Source organism: Coloeus monedula, assembly GCF_965178545.1.
Source record: "Coloeus monedula genome assembly, chromosome: 3".
In the NCBI taxonomy this organism is placed as follows: domain Eukaryota; kingdom Metazoa; phylum Chordata; class Aves; order Passeriformes; family Corvidae; genus Coloeus; species Coloeus monedula.
The window spans coordinates 106218137-106234766 of record NC_138783.1 but is presented as its reverse complement, the minus strand read 5'-3'; the positions used below and the strand labels follow the sequence as shown (position 1 = coordinate 106234766).

At 41.2% G+C, this 16630-nt stretch overlaps 1 protein-coding gene across 1 annotated transcript in view; it reads right to left on the bottom strand.

Annotated features, from left to right (window-relative positions):
* Window positions 1-940: 940 nt before the first annotated feature.
* PTCHD1 (patched domain containing 1) overlaps window positions 941-16630 on the bottom strand; it is a gene marked incomplete at its 3' end in the record, with an annotated part of 32817 nt that continues 17127 nt past the window's right edge. The window contains exon 3 of the mRNA XM_082277883.1: window positions 941-2595. Coding sequence (XP_082134009.1) covers window positions 941-2595 — 1655 coding nt within the window. The remainder of the gene's footprint in view (window positions 2596-16630) is intronic.

Genomic DNA, 16630 nt, shown 5'->3' with positions numbered 1-16630 from the left:
CTGAGGTTTGTATCATGGATTTTGGTGCTGAAATATTCAGTACACCATCTTCTGTCTGCTGCTAGATCCACTCACGTGTCTTAGTAGAGTGCTAACAAAATTACAGTTGGTAAAGCAGATTACATGTAACTAGTAGCGAGACATGTATAAAATAGAATTATATATTTTCTAGAGTGACAGAGTCACATGGATTTTTTTGTTCATTTTTTTTGTTCTTTTTTGTTTTTATAAGAAAAAGAAACAGCTATAAAACCATGATTAAAAATGTTACAAGGGATGATCTCAATTTTAAAATAATGATACTTTTAGGAAAAAAAATGTGATTCATAACATAAAAGTGTTTGGAAAGCACTTGGTTGCTGTGTACTGCCTTCTTTCCCAGTACAGTTTGCTATCTTTTATATAGTCTTGCATAAATGTTTAGATTAGGGGAGAAAAGAAAAATTAAATGTGATGGCAAAGACTTATAAGAGCTGACTCACTGACTTGAGTTATTGCTGTGCAGAAAGTTTGTAAAGCCTTTACATCCAGCGAACATTTAGTGCTACTTCAGCCTTGACAGTTGACCTTTCAACATGATTTGGTTTAGCCACAATAATTGCAGCATCTGCAGTACAGGCAATGCAGACGACTGCTTAAGAACCCAACTTCTTCCATTAGATCTTACTTCATGCATCTACAATTTAACCTCTCTTTGCATGAGTGTGCAAATTCTCTCATATAATCTGGTACAGGAACTGAGCAAGGTACAATACCCCGGCTCTTTTTTTTTAAAATTTATTTTTAATTTCTCCCATAATTTTGAATATTCCTGGATTTAGCTTAGAGAAGGGAGGGGAAAACCTCCAATCTCCTTCCTCTCCCCACACATTTAGTCAGTACTGGTTTCTTTTTGTTTCCTCAGTAAGACCTAGTGTAAAAAAGCAACCAACAAATCAAGTTAGACTGTTGTAATTTGGTCAACCACTCGGGTGCTATCCATATCCACCATTTCAACACACTCTATTTCCTCACGGTTTTCAGGATTCTTCTTCTCTTTCCTCTTCTTCTTGGAGGGTGGCAGGAAAGTCAGTATCACAGGTAAAATGGCAAAGCAGTGAAAGAAGGTGACTAATGCTATTAAAAACAAGCACCTGAACAGTGTACGGGTCAGATTTGAAGGCACAGCTGCAAGAGGAATCAGACCAACAATATAGCAGAGGTAGCTCTGCAAAATAGCTACCCCATGCACTTCCAGGGCATTTTTCACCCATTTAGTTCTTGTGAACTCTTTGCCCAGGACAAAGGTTGATAACAGTGGAGCACAGTTGTCAATTGTATAATTAATTCCGTAAATTAAGCACAACACAGAAATACAATCTAGTTCCACTTTCCACAAGGTCATAAAACCTATAACTCCAAATTCAACCGAGGCAACAGTTAGAGTGAGCCAGACATTGATCAGAGAGTCTGCCACCAGGAATGCAGAGAAGAAGAGCAGAAATAAAGCACTAATGCAGGAGTTTTGTAAGGGGGCTCCCACTGAAGAGGCATAACGATCCATGTACACAAATGATGGATTGAAAACGATGAATTTCACCTTGGAGGTGAGAGAGAGCTTCCTCAGGGTCTCCAGGAGGTCGTAAAGTTCTTCCCTCTTGGTTTCCATTGTCTTGGCCACCAAGAACATCCTGGAGGCCACAACATCAACTTCATTGTTGTATTTCTTGGAAAAGATGATATCCTCTGAAAAATGGGCAAACTGAGGGGTCTTCAGGAAGGAGTTCCTCAACATATCAGTGAAATTCTTCTTGGGCAATCCAGTAGATATGTTGAGTTTCCTAAGGTAATTTAAGTAGCTCTCGAACCAAGATATCCTCACAAAGCCCTTGGTATACTCCAACACATCCTCCTGGACACTGGTGTTCCAGTACTCGATCGACTCGTAGATGTAGAACCCAATGACCGGGCTGTAGTTACTGAAATACTTCTGCTGGGCAGTTGTGTACTCAATGGTCCGAGTCGCAGTCGCTACGATGTTGCTCAGGTCTGACCCCTCACTGACCTGCAGGTAGCCCATTAAGGCAAAGGAAATATAAACAAGGTAAAAGAGAACTACAAAAGGCTTGACATAAGTGTTTGTTATCCAGTCACAATAATAGCGTTTCAGGAACCACACCAAAAGATGACTCTCGTAAGTGTTCGTTTCCTCTGAATCATCCGTGTCCTCACTGAATTTGGCTGTCAGAAGAAACCTATACCATGCAGGCTTCTCTTGCAATACCTCTGGCTTTGGTACCTTTCTGCAGAAGATACTATGCTGGTAGTTGTTTTCTATGTAGCCAGTAAACACCAGGCTGGAACCATAAAAGGAGAGTACATAGAGGTAGTTGAAGAAAATTGCAATACAGGAATTGCAGCAGAAAATCCTGGCTGCTTCAATGTTAGTGAAGGGACTGGCACCTATTCCAAAAGTGACCAGGTACATGGCAGTGGTGAGAGAAAACGAGAGCATGGAGTCTGCAAATACAGCTGCAGTCCTCTCTTTAACGTGTTGGTCTTCTCTAGTTTTTCTCCAGGAGGACAACATTTCAAAAGTCCCATACAACCCATGACCTACAACAGAGAACAAAGCGAGTGTTTAAAGTACAAATCCTGAATTACATGGAAAAATGTAAAGTGGACATGCTAAAAGGCTCAAAGGAGACACAGCTGGATGCTACCAGTGCTTGAAGGAAACGTTCTGCAGAAGAGAGAAATTATTATGGAGGTGTAAACCACAGAAGTGTGTTTGCCACCTGCCTAGCAAACCTTACTGCCAGTGCTTGAGGTGAGTTCTGCACCGCTGGCACAGGATTCATGGGTTAAAGCAAAATGATTTTTTTACTCTGCTTGGCTGTTTTGTTTCATTATTTCCAAGTGCCTGTGATGAAAGATGCTTTCAGATTAGTTTTTCCTGGTGATGGTATCTTGACCTGTGGTGAAAACAAAGATATATGACCTTGAAGTGCCTATTCTGGATCCAGAGAATTAGTTGGCTGCTTTGCAGAAAATCTGTAAAAAATGAAAATTCCATATAAGCTGAAAATTATCAATTAAATCAGTTACCGATTTCTCTACTTCCTGTACAAATTTTCCATCAGGAAAAAGAAATCCTAGAAATGAAACAAACAAATAAAAGCACAAATAAATTTTAGAGAAGGAGAGTGGTAAAACTGATATGGAGCTGCTTAAGGCATTGGTCTTCTTTATCTTATAAAACCAAATACAGCCCTATTTTTCTTGGCAATGCCTACATTTTGTGATGTATTTAATTGACTCTTAAAATGGATATACCATTCATGAAAGGAGAAGAAAGCCTGTTGACTTAAAATCCTGTGTTTAACCCCCAAGTGCACGTAAATCAGGAAAAGTACATGCTTTTATCTTAATCCCTGGTTGGTCATCTTCCTCTTACAGTTTCTATGTTGTGAAGATGTGTTTGGAGGACATAGACCTCTGCTCTCTCGTTGTGAACCTGAGCTAGGAATGCAGCCATTGACCAAATACCAGGTGAGAGAGGCTTAAGTAAATGTAGGTTGATGATTTACACAGAGATAAACAGACTATAATCTTTGTATCACCCCTAAAATGTGAGATGGTAATATTTTCTCATAATAATTAATTATAACGTTCATCTTTACTAAAGAGATCCTTTCCATCTAATCCCAGCCTCTTTTCTGCCTTTTAATTCCTCCTCCTCCTTATTCTTTTGCTGATTTTGCTGTCACTTTTGTACTTCTCTGGTCTGCTCTTGGATTATCTCCAGAAATTCCCAAAAGCCAGTCCACTGTGTTTTGCTCTTACCCATCTTCCCTGATAGTATTAGATAAAATGATCAGTGCTAAATTAGCTGCTGATAACACTGAAGTGCAATCACTGGACTTTTGAAGCTCATGCTCCAGTCAGGAAGGTCAAGGTAATTCACAGATCTCTCTTAGAATTTCAGGCTGTCTGCAGAGTACCAAAGTTGCTGTATCAGCTCTGTTCTCTCCACCTGTAGACAATTATCACTTTTGCTACAAGGGCTATAAATACCAGTCAAGAAACCTCAAGCAAATGAAGTGTTTTGAAGACCTGGAACACCACAAGATATATTAGTAATGTTGGAACTAGATGATCTTGAAGGTCCCTTCCAGCCCAAACTATTCTATCATTCTATGAGTCTATAATCATGTTTATTCTTAAATGCCTCATACAGGCTAAGTATTTAACTTGACAAAATAACTCTTTTGTGGCCAGCACCTTTAACTGTAGGGGCAGTTGTAGCTGATTCACTCCACCCTTCCTGAAATCTGTATTTTGACAGATGGCAGAGCTGGTCACTCTGCTATGCTGAAAAAAACAGGTATGGAGTATTTTATAAAGAAATCACAATACAGAGCTCACAAGATGAGACAATAGGACACCTGGTGTATGTCCTTATCACCTGGTATTTAGTGTAACAAAGTCCATACTCTCATGTGTATCAGATATTTTACCTATTTTGTTATTTAGAGTCATGGCATGCACCTCAAATGTCCAATCTGTAGCAGTATTACAGACCTGGCTTTGGCATTCATCTTAATTTTCCCCAACAATGTTTTACAGCTGCTTTCAGAGGCCAGGTCAAGACTGTCAATTTGATAACTAGCACTGTGCCCCCTCTTAAAGCTAATGGGGAATACTGGAATTCCCCAGACATAAAATGAAGCAAAAAGCACAATCAGTGACAGGCACCCCGTTGCTAATTATGCTTCAAATAGTTATGTTCTAGGCTCAGTAGGGAAAGCTATTAAGCTTGCTTTCAGTGTGTTCTTTGTAAAGACAGACTGACCTTTATTTAAATGTAACTGATCACTTGCCAAAGCAGGGAGTGAGAGGTTTAATCCATTTATGGCTCCCATGAGTCCTGCAGACAGGCTCGTCTGTGAATTTCACATGGCATCATACGCATTAGCGTTGAGTGAGCAAAACAGAATAAAATGTGGTCATTGAATATTACAAATTACTTCCATCATGAGCTTTAGCTATAGCATGTTTTTGTAAAAAAAAAAATCAGTGCTAATAGGCTCTTGCCTAAAAATACTCAAATAGCCATATTAATTTGGAAACCCTTTGACTCTGCAATGAGAGAAGGAAATGAGAGCTAGTTAAATATGATGCTGAACATGCTGTTTCAACAGGTATAAGATTTTGGATAGCGCCTGATAATACGACTTCTGATGCCACATTCTTTCTTTAAGCAGGAAAGAGAAAACCACAATTTGCTCTTACATAATCTTCAAGACTATCCTAAAATGGAATCTGATTTAGAGAGCTGCTCAACTAAATGCATGAAGAGGCGTCACCACATGTGCTCCACAAAGCCAAGAGAAAAATATTTGGATACTCTCCTATTTTAGGATAGGTTCCTTTTGTTGTTTGCTACACAATCTGTGCACTAGGAACTGGTATTTTCCTTCAGTTGTACAGTTTGTGATTTCTCTGTCTATCTATATGATAGCTACGGAATTATCATTTACCTTTAAGAGGACATGCCTAAATGACAAAGTTGCACACTTTTTGCACCAGTGGCACTCCTGACCTAATCCAGTTTCCTCTGAGAAAAAAATTAGGCCCAAACTCAAGCACAAATTAGGCTTGGCAGTCAAAAGATTAGCTGTATTTAGCTAGGATGGGATTTACCTAACCTAATTTACCTCTCTAAATACTGACTGTAAACACAACTTGGGTAACAGTCTCCAACACAGTAACTCGCAGATGTTCATATAAGTCTAGCCCACAAAGATTAGGGCAGATATCTCCATGGAAGCATTCTTTCACTTCTCTGTCATTTCAGAGTTTTCATTTTTTTTACATCCCTAATCAATTTGCACCAATTAACTCTATTTCTCTCGCTATCTACTCTAGGTAATATTAATGAGATGAAGGAAATTTTTTCCTTGTAAATAAATTGTGTAATTGCTTCAACTGATTTTCCCTTTTTAATAGAGATTTAGCCACAAATGTGTAATCATTTAGAGCAACTTGTTCATTATTCACGGTCATTCAGTAAATAATAAATATGAATTCAAACAGCTAATGGGCTACTGGAGATTTTTTCCTGCTGACATTTGCTGTTATGATTCACTGGGCATGCCCTACCGTCAGGCTGTACAATCATGAGCTTACAAGAAGTACACAGAAAAATGGGATTTTTTTAAAGAAAAAGAGGTTCAGGGTCAAAGCAAAATGTTAAAGGGATAGGAGAATGGTATTGGACAAAATGGGGATAAAACTTTTTTTCTTATTCTCTTTTTCTGCTACTTTGCATTTAGGAGATACTCCTACCATGTGTTGGAGGACTGAGAACAGGACTTTTATAGCCAAAGAAAATGAAGAAGATAATTACTGTTAATGCTGAGGAGCTCACAGGTTTTTCAGCCTACGGTGGGCTACATTTAATTTTAGAACCTGATAATAATAATAATAATAATAATACCAATAAACAAAATAAATTACGCCTAGCTTAAACACAGCACTTTTATGAGCAGCCTGAAAATGCTATTAAAAAAGTTTCATTTGCCTCCTTCAGAAACAAGTCTTGCAATTACATATGCTCTGCAAAATCAATGCAGAGCATAGATGAGAAAAAAAAGCACTTGTAGGAAGCTGTGAAAACTAAAGCAAAATTTTCTGTTCCTTAAAATTATCGAATAATTTACCTCATTTTTAAATACTACTAATGCGCAGGCACTGAAACTGTTCTTTTTAGTACCGTTTTCAAACCCCCAAAAAGAAATGCATCCTTTCCCCTGTTAAGTGGTTGCTCAAGCAAGCGGCCTTTATGAATTGGCACTGGCAGCCCAGGCTTAGTGCTGGCTCTGCTCCTGACTGGCAAACAGTGAAACTGAAGCAGAGAGAGATGAAGGGATTTAAGCAGCCCCAGAGCCTGTGAGAGGGCAGGGAAGTGACCTTCAGGTCACTGGAGTCACAAATCAGTTCTCTTATTTGATTGGTTTAATTGCCTACCTGGAATAAGGGCTGCTGCCTGCTTTTATAAAAAGACTGAGGGGTATGTTCAATTTTGCTCTAAAATCATGTGAAGGTTTGATCTTATCATGGTAAGATGAGGCTTGGATATCCAAAAAGACTTAGTCTGTCAGAGAAATTAAGGGGAATGACTGAGGTTTTTGGTTCTTCTTTTTGCATCATTCTTCTTAACTATCTATGAAAGTTGAGAATAATAGTACACTGTGGGTCTCATCTGGTTTGTCCTTATTATTTTGAAGGTTGTATGTTTCTGCATGTGTTTGATGCTTGAGTAAAATCTCTCTGAATAAAACACCACTTACACGTTGTGAAGTTCCAGTCTTCTGTGTGGAAGGCTGCATTTCAGGGGTAATGGATTTTATCAATCCCATTTTAATGCAGAGGCACACAAAACACTAACAACAACAGATCTGCCCCTCAGTGAGGCTGAGTGCTGCACCAGGATGTATGGCACCAATTAACTGCCACAATTAACACCAATAAAGCATCAAAGTGTTTTCCAGAGGGGGCAGACTTCACTAGTGGCAAAGCTGGGCTATGGGGTTTCTCTCTCTGTAGGCATTACTTCCCTTCTCCTACCGAAGTTCTCTGTTCCCACATGGCTACTAATTCACCTGTTATAGTCTACACTGGACTAAAAGAATGGTGGGGATTAGAAAGTAGCCTTTTTTTTTTTTGAAGGTTACTTTTTAAACGAAACCTTTTCCTGGTGCTGATGGCACAAAAGACCATCTGAAATGGGTAATGACTCATGGTAGGATATATAGGAGCCTTGTAAACTGGGGGGGGGGTGGAAATTTGAAGTGGAAGCCTGGTCTGATGGAATTTCTGAGGTGAAGCATGGATTTTGATTTAAGGTTTTTGCTTGCACTGTAATGGCTGCATCCTTGTAACACTATCAGTTCAGCTGGACCAATGTTGTCCCACTCAGGTTGATTTAAGCCTGAAATCACCCCACTGAATTGGAGCACTTGTCTGCAAGAGGAATTTAGTGTGCTGTGAGAAAGGGTGTGAATGTACAGAGGGCAAACGATGTTGCACCAGCTTTCTTTGTGGGTATCTGTGAAGCACAGCCTGATTCACATTCAAAGTGGAGTGAAATATCATCTGCAGAGACAAACAGCAGATGAATTAACATGAAATAGCTAGGATGCTGTAAATTCATATCCCAGCTTGCTGCAAATGCAGGCAAGGTCTCAAGAACTGCTCTTGTGCAAAAATAGTACAGAGGAGATCAGAAACATATCGCAGGAATTGCCCTTTCCAAAACGGTACCTGCAATAACATATGATATAATGAAGGTGCAATGAATTTTCCTAGCTGACAGTATTAAAAATAACAATGTACACTGCTCAACTCTAGGACTGCTTTCCACAGTAATGTCAACAAAGAGACTGAGATAATTTCCCCCTGCTGACTTATTTTTTTCCAGCTAGATCAGTGATCTCATCAGCTCCCATCTTCTGACAAGCCAAGTGAAACCGCTAATCCGGACACAGGAGTTGTAATCAACCAGTTGTTGACTAAATACCCGGCCTGCCTCATGTGGCCTCTCCCAGCAGGCACGATTTCAGCTCGGAACATATAGCAGGCTCAAACTGCTACAGAATATGACAGGCAGAGCAAGAATATTTGCATCCAGCTGAAGCAAACATTTGGCTCCATACTCTGTTCTCACTAAAATAATAAAATACTACAGCTAAATGAGATCCTTCAGCATGCAGACAGAATCAGCACCAAGCCTAATTTATACAACACTTTTCACTGAGTGGATAAGAGTTTACTGGCAAGGGTGGAGCTGACCAGCTATACCATCATTAGCATGCTGTTGGAACAAACTGTGGGTTACCCTAAGCAATGTCCAACTTTGTCCTCCATAAATGGTGCTGCAATATTCCAGTTTTGCTGCGTGAATGTCAGACCTGAAGGAGGGTGTGTAATGCTGAACATCCCACAGTGCAGACTTGTCTGTCCCAAACATTTGTGCTGAGCTGAGAAAACACACTGTAAATCCTACTCGCTTTTCCTACACTTGCCTGTTTGTGGGAGCCCAGTTCACAGTGTAGAGTAAAATCCTAGAGGGTACTAACATCCTGTAAGGTACTCATCTAAACAACTGTGTTTCCAGGCAGCAGTGTTCAGCTCAGGGGAATTGTGACTAGGGGACTGCAGGCTGTGGACAGTTAAATAGTCTTAAATGCTTCCTCTCTCTTTGGCAAAGTGATTGAAGTCCCAGCCACACAAGCGCAGCCCGACCTCATTTTATACCTCCAAGCACAGGCTCAAAGGCCAAGTAAGCCTGAATGCTATGTGCAGGCATGGTACATGGATTCAGGACACGTGAAGAGCAACATGGGAGGGGATGTACTGGTATAAGAATAGGCTGTACATATTACTGTGCTTTATTTACCTCCTGTCACATAGACTCTGCATGTACTGTAACTGAATTACAGGTAAGACAACATACCTCAAAAACATGATGACAGTACTGTTGGGTAGATTCAGTATTTGCAATTATTGTTTTAAAGGCTACTAAATTTTACTCATATATCACCTAAGATGTACTATGGCTGCAGGTACTGACTTGGGATCTTCCCAAGAAAGAAACATACTGAAATTAGGTAGGTGAGCCTGTTAGGCATCTGGACATGAAACCTTTTGATCACTCTCTGGTTTTGCTTTACATTTGATTACTAACCATTAACCCTCAAGCGTCAGGCTGATCTCTCTATATATATTATAACAGCAATGGCCATCCCAGTCAGAAAGCCCCAGGCATGCCCAAGTATTCCTGAACTTACTACCAGCATCAAAAACACAGTATCTTGGTGCATTCACACCAGATTAAAATCTGCCTCAGTCTCTGGAGAGTTTTGTGCTGTATCTACTTGGCAACAAAGTAAGAGAAACCAAAATGTTTAATAATATGCTCTCAGAATCTGCTGTGTTTCACAGCTGTGGGCGGCTGTGCCCACAGAAACACACCATGAAGAGAAAGTGTCCCCGTGCAGCACACCCTGGCTTGGTTGGTGTGCGCAGAGAAGACGCCTTCAACTGGTGCTCAGTGCTTCATGCTGGGAGACCACAATGGTATTTTCAGTCGTAGATCCTGCTGAAAGACTCTCCGGGCCATTAAGCCTGTACTCAAATTGCTTAATGCACAGTCAGGAAAATGGGGTGTGTCTGGAAATCCAGCACAAATTTGATGCCTCATTTAGGCCTTGTGCAGCACTCCCAAGCACAAAAGGGGGGTAGGTTCCTCATAAGACTCGTACAGATCTGCTGCACCGGAGTAATTTAGATCCCAGTCTTCTGGCAATGAATGTCTGCCATATCCGACATTTTTAAACTGAGCTTTTGGAAATGGAGCACCCAATCAACTCTCTGTTCTCCTGTGAAACTCTGTTTTCGTCAGGCATAGCCCTTTTGGACCAATACTAAGAAGTACACATTTGCTCAAAGTGGGCACGGACAAAAAGAAATCACCCCCTCGGTCTCACCCTAAATTGTGGAGATGCAGTCAGCAATGCTTGGGGTACATGGTGCACCCCAACTATAAACTCTCCAGTAGTATTTTTTATCGTGGCAAACAAACAATGAGCCAATGTTTTAGAAAATGGAACAAGTCACAAGCTAATTTTAAAGCCATGATCTATGTATTACTATTGAAATGAAAATCATTCCACATATAAATCTCTAGCTTTGAAGAAATACACACACATACGCAAGACACACATAAACATTCTGTAATTTTTCTACCTATATAAGAGGAAAAGAAACAAAGAGCATGAGAAGTATTTTAATTAAGTAGAATTCTACAATGCCTTGGTATTCATAATTCTAGACTTCACCACAATCCCTAATCAGCAATGGTGGTAACAAGGTTCACCACTTTTTATTTTTGGAATATGTGTATTTTAAAGCTATTCACTAAGAAAAAAATCTTACTACTTAATACTGCATTTTCAAATTATTTTTTTAAAGCATACCGAATTCTGTTTAAATTAACAGCCTCCTATTACAATGATTATACATGCAATTCAGCACTTACGTGGTTAATCCTGAATAGTCCCATTGATTCAAGAAAATAAAATTATTGATTTAGGTTTTGGGAGAATGATGGATGTTTTTATTGTATCATCCTTTTTTACTTTTGAAAAAATGTAATATTTGAGATTTTGTTGTTACAGTGATAGCAAGAATGTCAGATAAACACATTTTAAAAACAGAGACACATTTGAGAGGAAACTTGAGTGGCTCTTGTATTTTTATAAGCAAACTAACTAATAGTTCAAAATATACTTTTATATATAAAGAGAACATTTAATTCCACTTAAAAATCAGCAAAGGCTTGTTTTGGCATTTAAATAGCATGCTGTCAGCTCTGTTTAAACGTGTCACTTGCTTTCCTCTGTTTTCACAAAAGACCTGGCAAAAGTTAAAAGTCATATTTCTTTCAGTGCAACAGAAGGAGCTGCGTGTTATCAAAATTTGGTTTTAGCTGCTGGAATATTTATGTCTGCATGGCTTGCTCATCTACTGACACCCCAGACCTTGTGCAGATCTGAACCGAAAGCATTTGAGCCAAACCTGTGCTGTATGTGCAAATCTGTGCCTCTGGAGCAAGCACCAGGGGAGCACCTGACTTTGGCCTCCAAAGTGTCTCCCTGCCCCAAAGTCCTTCCAGGAATACCTCTTCATCCTCTTTAGCTCAGACACATCAGAAAATCCCCCAGGAAGCAGAGTGCCCTGTGTAAGGTGTTATTTGAAGAGACAGGGAGAAAGCCGTGTGGAGGATGACCGGGGGTCTGCTCGCCACTGCTGCTGGCATGGGGTGCAGACCCCAGGGTGTGTGGGGAGCCAGGACCACCCTGTGCACCAGGGGAGCTGTACAGGATGGGAGAGTGCCATGCCAGGGCAGTAAAGGAATGACAGATGTGGCTGGCAAGATGAATTTCCCCGTGGAGCATGTACCTCAAGCCTCACTAGCTGAGGACGTGGTCAGATGTGGAGTTAGTATGTTAAGAAACCCAGGCTCATCTCATACATGACATGCTATAACTTGGATCAGCAGACAAAATTGAAAACTGATTTTCATCATTAAGTGATTTTTGGACAGATTTTATGCATGCTATGTAAAAGAAGCACTTAAAAGTGAGAGCCTCCTGCAACCACCTGTGCAAGGTTAATGTTTACCATGTTACAGAACAGCCAAGTAACATACAGCAAACCTCCTGGAGATGGAGTAAGACATAGTGGGTACATCTGGGGCAAACACATTTTAAATCTGCTTTAAATTTCTAAGGCCACAAGCTAAAATATCCTTTGCTTCTAGGAGTGTTGACCCAGTGCAATATGGGCCAGTGGAATATGGATTTGTTTACCACACTTCAAGTTTCCCCTTTTCTGGTGAGAAAGCTACAACCACATCATCTCAGGCATACACTTAAATTCTCCTGTTTAAGTGATGTTTGTCACTACTCTTACTCATAATATACAGATCAACCATATGTGAAACAAAATGTTCAGAATGTTGCAAAAGTTTGGTTAAAGCACATCCAACCTATTTTTACTGATTAAAAAAAAAAGAAAAAAAGAAAAAAAAAGTAATTGCAAGTTTGGAACTCAACCTGAGCTTTTCACAAAGCATCCAGATTTATTCCAGTTCAATTTAATCCACCTCTGGATGAAATCATTCTCCGCCAGAGGTTTCATGACCTGAAAATGACTGGTCCCCTCTCTGCACACAAGCCTCTAGGCTATTCCCTATTTGGGGCTGTCATTTATTTGAAGCTCACAGTGTGCACCACCTCTCTCACAGACCTAAAATGAAGTAACATTGGTTCCTGCTAACATTCCCCAGGTCTTCATTGATCACCCAGGCCCAGTACGCAAAGTGTATCACAAACATATACATATATACTTCCTACATGTGTATATAAAGAAAGGATTCCTTTCTTAAATCTCTGAATTTCCAGTATGTTCACATCTATGTGAAAGTTCCTCCTGAGGGACTTCACTACTTGAAGAAAATCAGGATGTCTGTGCCAGACTCTTGGTAGCTGTGACTGTTTGGGACACCTCTGACAAAGCCCTCAATTGAGCCCTCGCACGGACTGACTTCCCTGCAGCTAAAAAAATGCAGACAGCAAAAGTGTAACAGCTTTCTGTCACTCTTTGCATAAATGAATGCTCATTGAACATGCTGCATCACCTGTAACATACTTCTCACAAGTGTTTATTGGAGCACCACCAATCAAGAGGAAATGGTTGATCTTACTCAATGACTGTACAGCACTTGGTTTCAATATTAAGATGTTCTCTGGACTAACTTCCTATGGATAGAGCTCCTCTTTTCCAAAAGATATTGTAAATTATCTGAGTCATCAGCAGTCTTCTGAAGCCAAGAAGCATGTACATGTGCAGGGATTTCACTGGGGTTTGTGGTGGTGAGGGGGGAACTTGGACACCTTGTTGGCTGTGTGTTATGTGTGCCAGCTGCAAGCTCTACTTGCCGCTTTTGCACAGCTCAGGAAAGAGCTGGTGTCTGAAACAGTCTGCCACCATTTGTCCACCAATTTCAAGTCTGTTTCCTTTCCATACAATAGCGGATTCAGTCTTTGGGTTCCTTAAGGGGCTTGGGACATCATCCTTCAGGAGGAGAGCTGGAGTGAGGAAGACCAGCAGGTGAAGAAGGTGATTAATCAGCTCCACTTTGGGTGGAAAACGCTGACTTTTGTGAGACTAACTGGTACACTGAGTGAGAAAGGGTGGCCTGGGAACATACTTCTGCTCTTACCCCGTCTTCCCCATGAGGAATAGAAATGCCAGGTGATGCTTGAAGGACTGCAGAAGATGCATGTCTGCTTAGAGATGTCAGAAGAGACTGAGGGACTGAGGACAGGAGAGGAAAAAAGCATGATGAGCAACATGACATGCCTGGGATTCTGTCTGCTCAGGGTAGATAAAACCAGATAATTTTATTCATTTCTTAGAAGAGGGATGAAAGGAACAAACCACAAAATGCTTCAGGACTGTAACTGAGCTGTGCAGGGTTGAACTGGGAAAACTGAGCAGATGGAGTGACAAAAAACCAAGTGTACTTCCAGGGCACTCTTGGAGTGCTTTGGCAGTGTGAAAAAAGGAAAGGATGAATGGTGGAAATCACTGGGAAATCTGAAGCAGCTGAGATACAACTGCAGAGTATAGTGGGGACCTAGCTGAGAGCCAAGGAAGTTATGGAGGAATATAGGGAAAATGGTAGGAGCAATGGGTCCAGCTGTGGCTGAGGAGAAGGGAGGATGAGAGAGGAGAAATTTAAAGAAAACCCAACAAAAATGGCAGAGGGAACACATTGACAGGAATGGGGAAAACAGCAGAAAAGATGAAGGAAGCTTAGGGAGACCAAAAAATGCTGATAGCTGTGCAGGCTTTAGGAAGGAGATGCCATGGCCTGGAGCAGGAAGATGGGTGAGACCTACTGGAGGAGGCAGCCAGATATTGCAAAAGAGATAGATGAGATGTGAGACAGGGACGTGGGGGCAGCCAGCTGAGGCAGCCAGCTGAGGGATGACATGCTTCTTCCCAGCATGAAAAGACAGCAGAGGGACAGTTGGACAGGTAGAGTGAGAAAGCTTAGCTGGGGAATAAAAAACCAGACTCAGTAAGCCTTACATTTTTATTAACTGACAGCAGGAAAATCGGTGGAAAAATACTGTACAAAGCCAAACATTTGGGGGTGTGTGTTACCTCTGTGCATGGACTGAAGGGCACTGGGGAGACCTGTGGAGGGGCTGGTTCTCCCTTTGAAACTCTCTATATGTAACCAATGCTGACTCTTCAGCTTTACTGAATATAGCAAACACTTGGATGCTTTATAGGGAGGATAATGAATGCTTTTTGGATGTACTAATTTGGCATATGTTGCAACTCCCTACCAGCATGCTCTTCCAGAGAACTAAGCAGCAGCCAGGCCAGGTGCCTTACTGGCACTGAGGTGCAGCTCCAGTGAGCCCCATGTACTGGTGTGTGCTGGCCTGAGCACCCTCAGGTGTTTGTGCTGTCAGCTGCCCTGCTTGCTTTAGTTGCCAGTTGCCTTCATGGTCTCTAACCTTCAACAATCCTCTCACTTGCCCTCCTGTACTTTTCACTCCTATAATCAAACACATTGACCTCCCCTCTTCTTCTGTTGCCTACCTTTTCCTTCCAATCTTCTTTCCCAGCTGTCTCTGACCTCAGATCCCATCTTTGGTGCTCCAATTTTTTGCATCCATAGTGCCCCTGTACAGCTATCTCAGCTCACTCCTCCATCAGCACAGCTCTCCTCCAGGCAAGCCATGTAGAAGGTGTCTGTCCAACAAATCTGTGTTTCTAAGCAGCAACTGGAACTTCTCTGCATCTGTGAGGTGCCACTATGAGCCCTGGTTCCTCCAGGTACCTTCCAAAGTGTTCTGCAACTCACCTGCTCCTCTGCTTCCTCCTGCCAGACATAGCCCTGTAAGTGTTCTTCTCCTCCTGACTTTCCTCCACTTGGGACTGAACCTCAGGAGCACCCTGCCTGGGTCCTGCCTGACATTTCCACCTGATCCTTCCCAGTCATACCTCCCTTCACCTCTCTGTTGACTGCTTTTCCCTTCTCTCTTCCCAGAAGGGGCATACTGCATGGTGGGATGCAAGGGAGGTGCTAAGAAGGGGTTTTTCATTTGTCCCAGTTTTTGCCTTGTTTCACATGCTGCTGCCTATCGTTTCCTTTTAGAGTGTGCTACAAGCTCAAGCCTCTCTCATAACTTCCACCTGGTTTTTCCCTGCCAGCATTGGAGGCTAAATATAAGCTCTCGGAGCTGGCCCCGCGTCCTTGCCCATATCTGGCAGCGCCTGGCGTTCCACCGCGGTTTCACACAGCCGATGCTTTTCACGAACTTGGCAGCTGAAGACAGCCACTTCTCCCCAAGTAAGCTGTATTCATTTCCGAAGGAACAGCAAACACATTGCTAGTTTGCAGTGCAAAGGGCTATGTTGCAATTTTCTTTTGAGTGCCTAGGTTCCACTCTGCCTCTGGGAAGAAAAAAAGTCACGCCAAAAACTTGTTCAGACAGTGCTGGTTGTTGTCCAATGATTTGTTTGGTAACACTGTGTTTTTTTGAGGAAAACAGTATTTTTAAAGGTTTGGCAGTTTTTAAACAGAATTTAATGTGTAAGGGAAACTTATGACTGCTATATTAGCATCTGTGCCAGACCAAACATCTGTAGTTTTTAATGAAGAAGGCAATAGGAAATCAGAATTTTAATTCTGTTTTTCAGCTGACACTATAAATCAGCTATTTTAAATCAAACCAAGTTGTAGAATTTTTTTTTTTTGTTCCTATGGTCAAAAATGAATAGCCCTAATTCAGCAAAGTATTCCAAAAGAACTACACATGTGAGCAAACTTGTCCTTAAATTACTTGTGTGCACACTGATAGATGTGGATGGTAATTTTAAAAACCACTGAGACATATGCTAATTCAAACTACGTCCAGATGAATGGTGGGAGCCTGCCAATTTTCCCAGGTTTTAGGCTTCACTTTCAGGTTAGAAGTACCTATATAAACCTATAGCT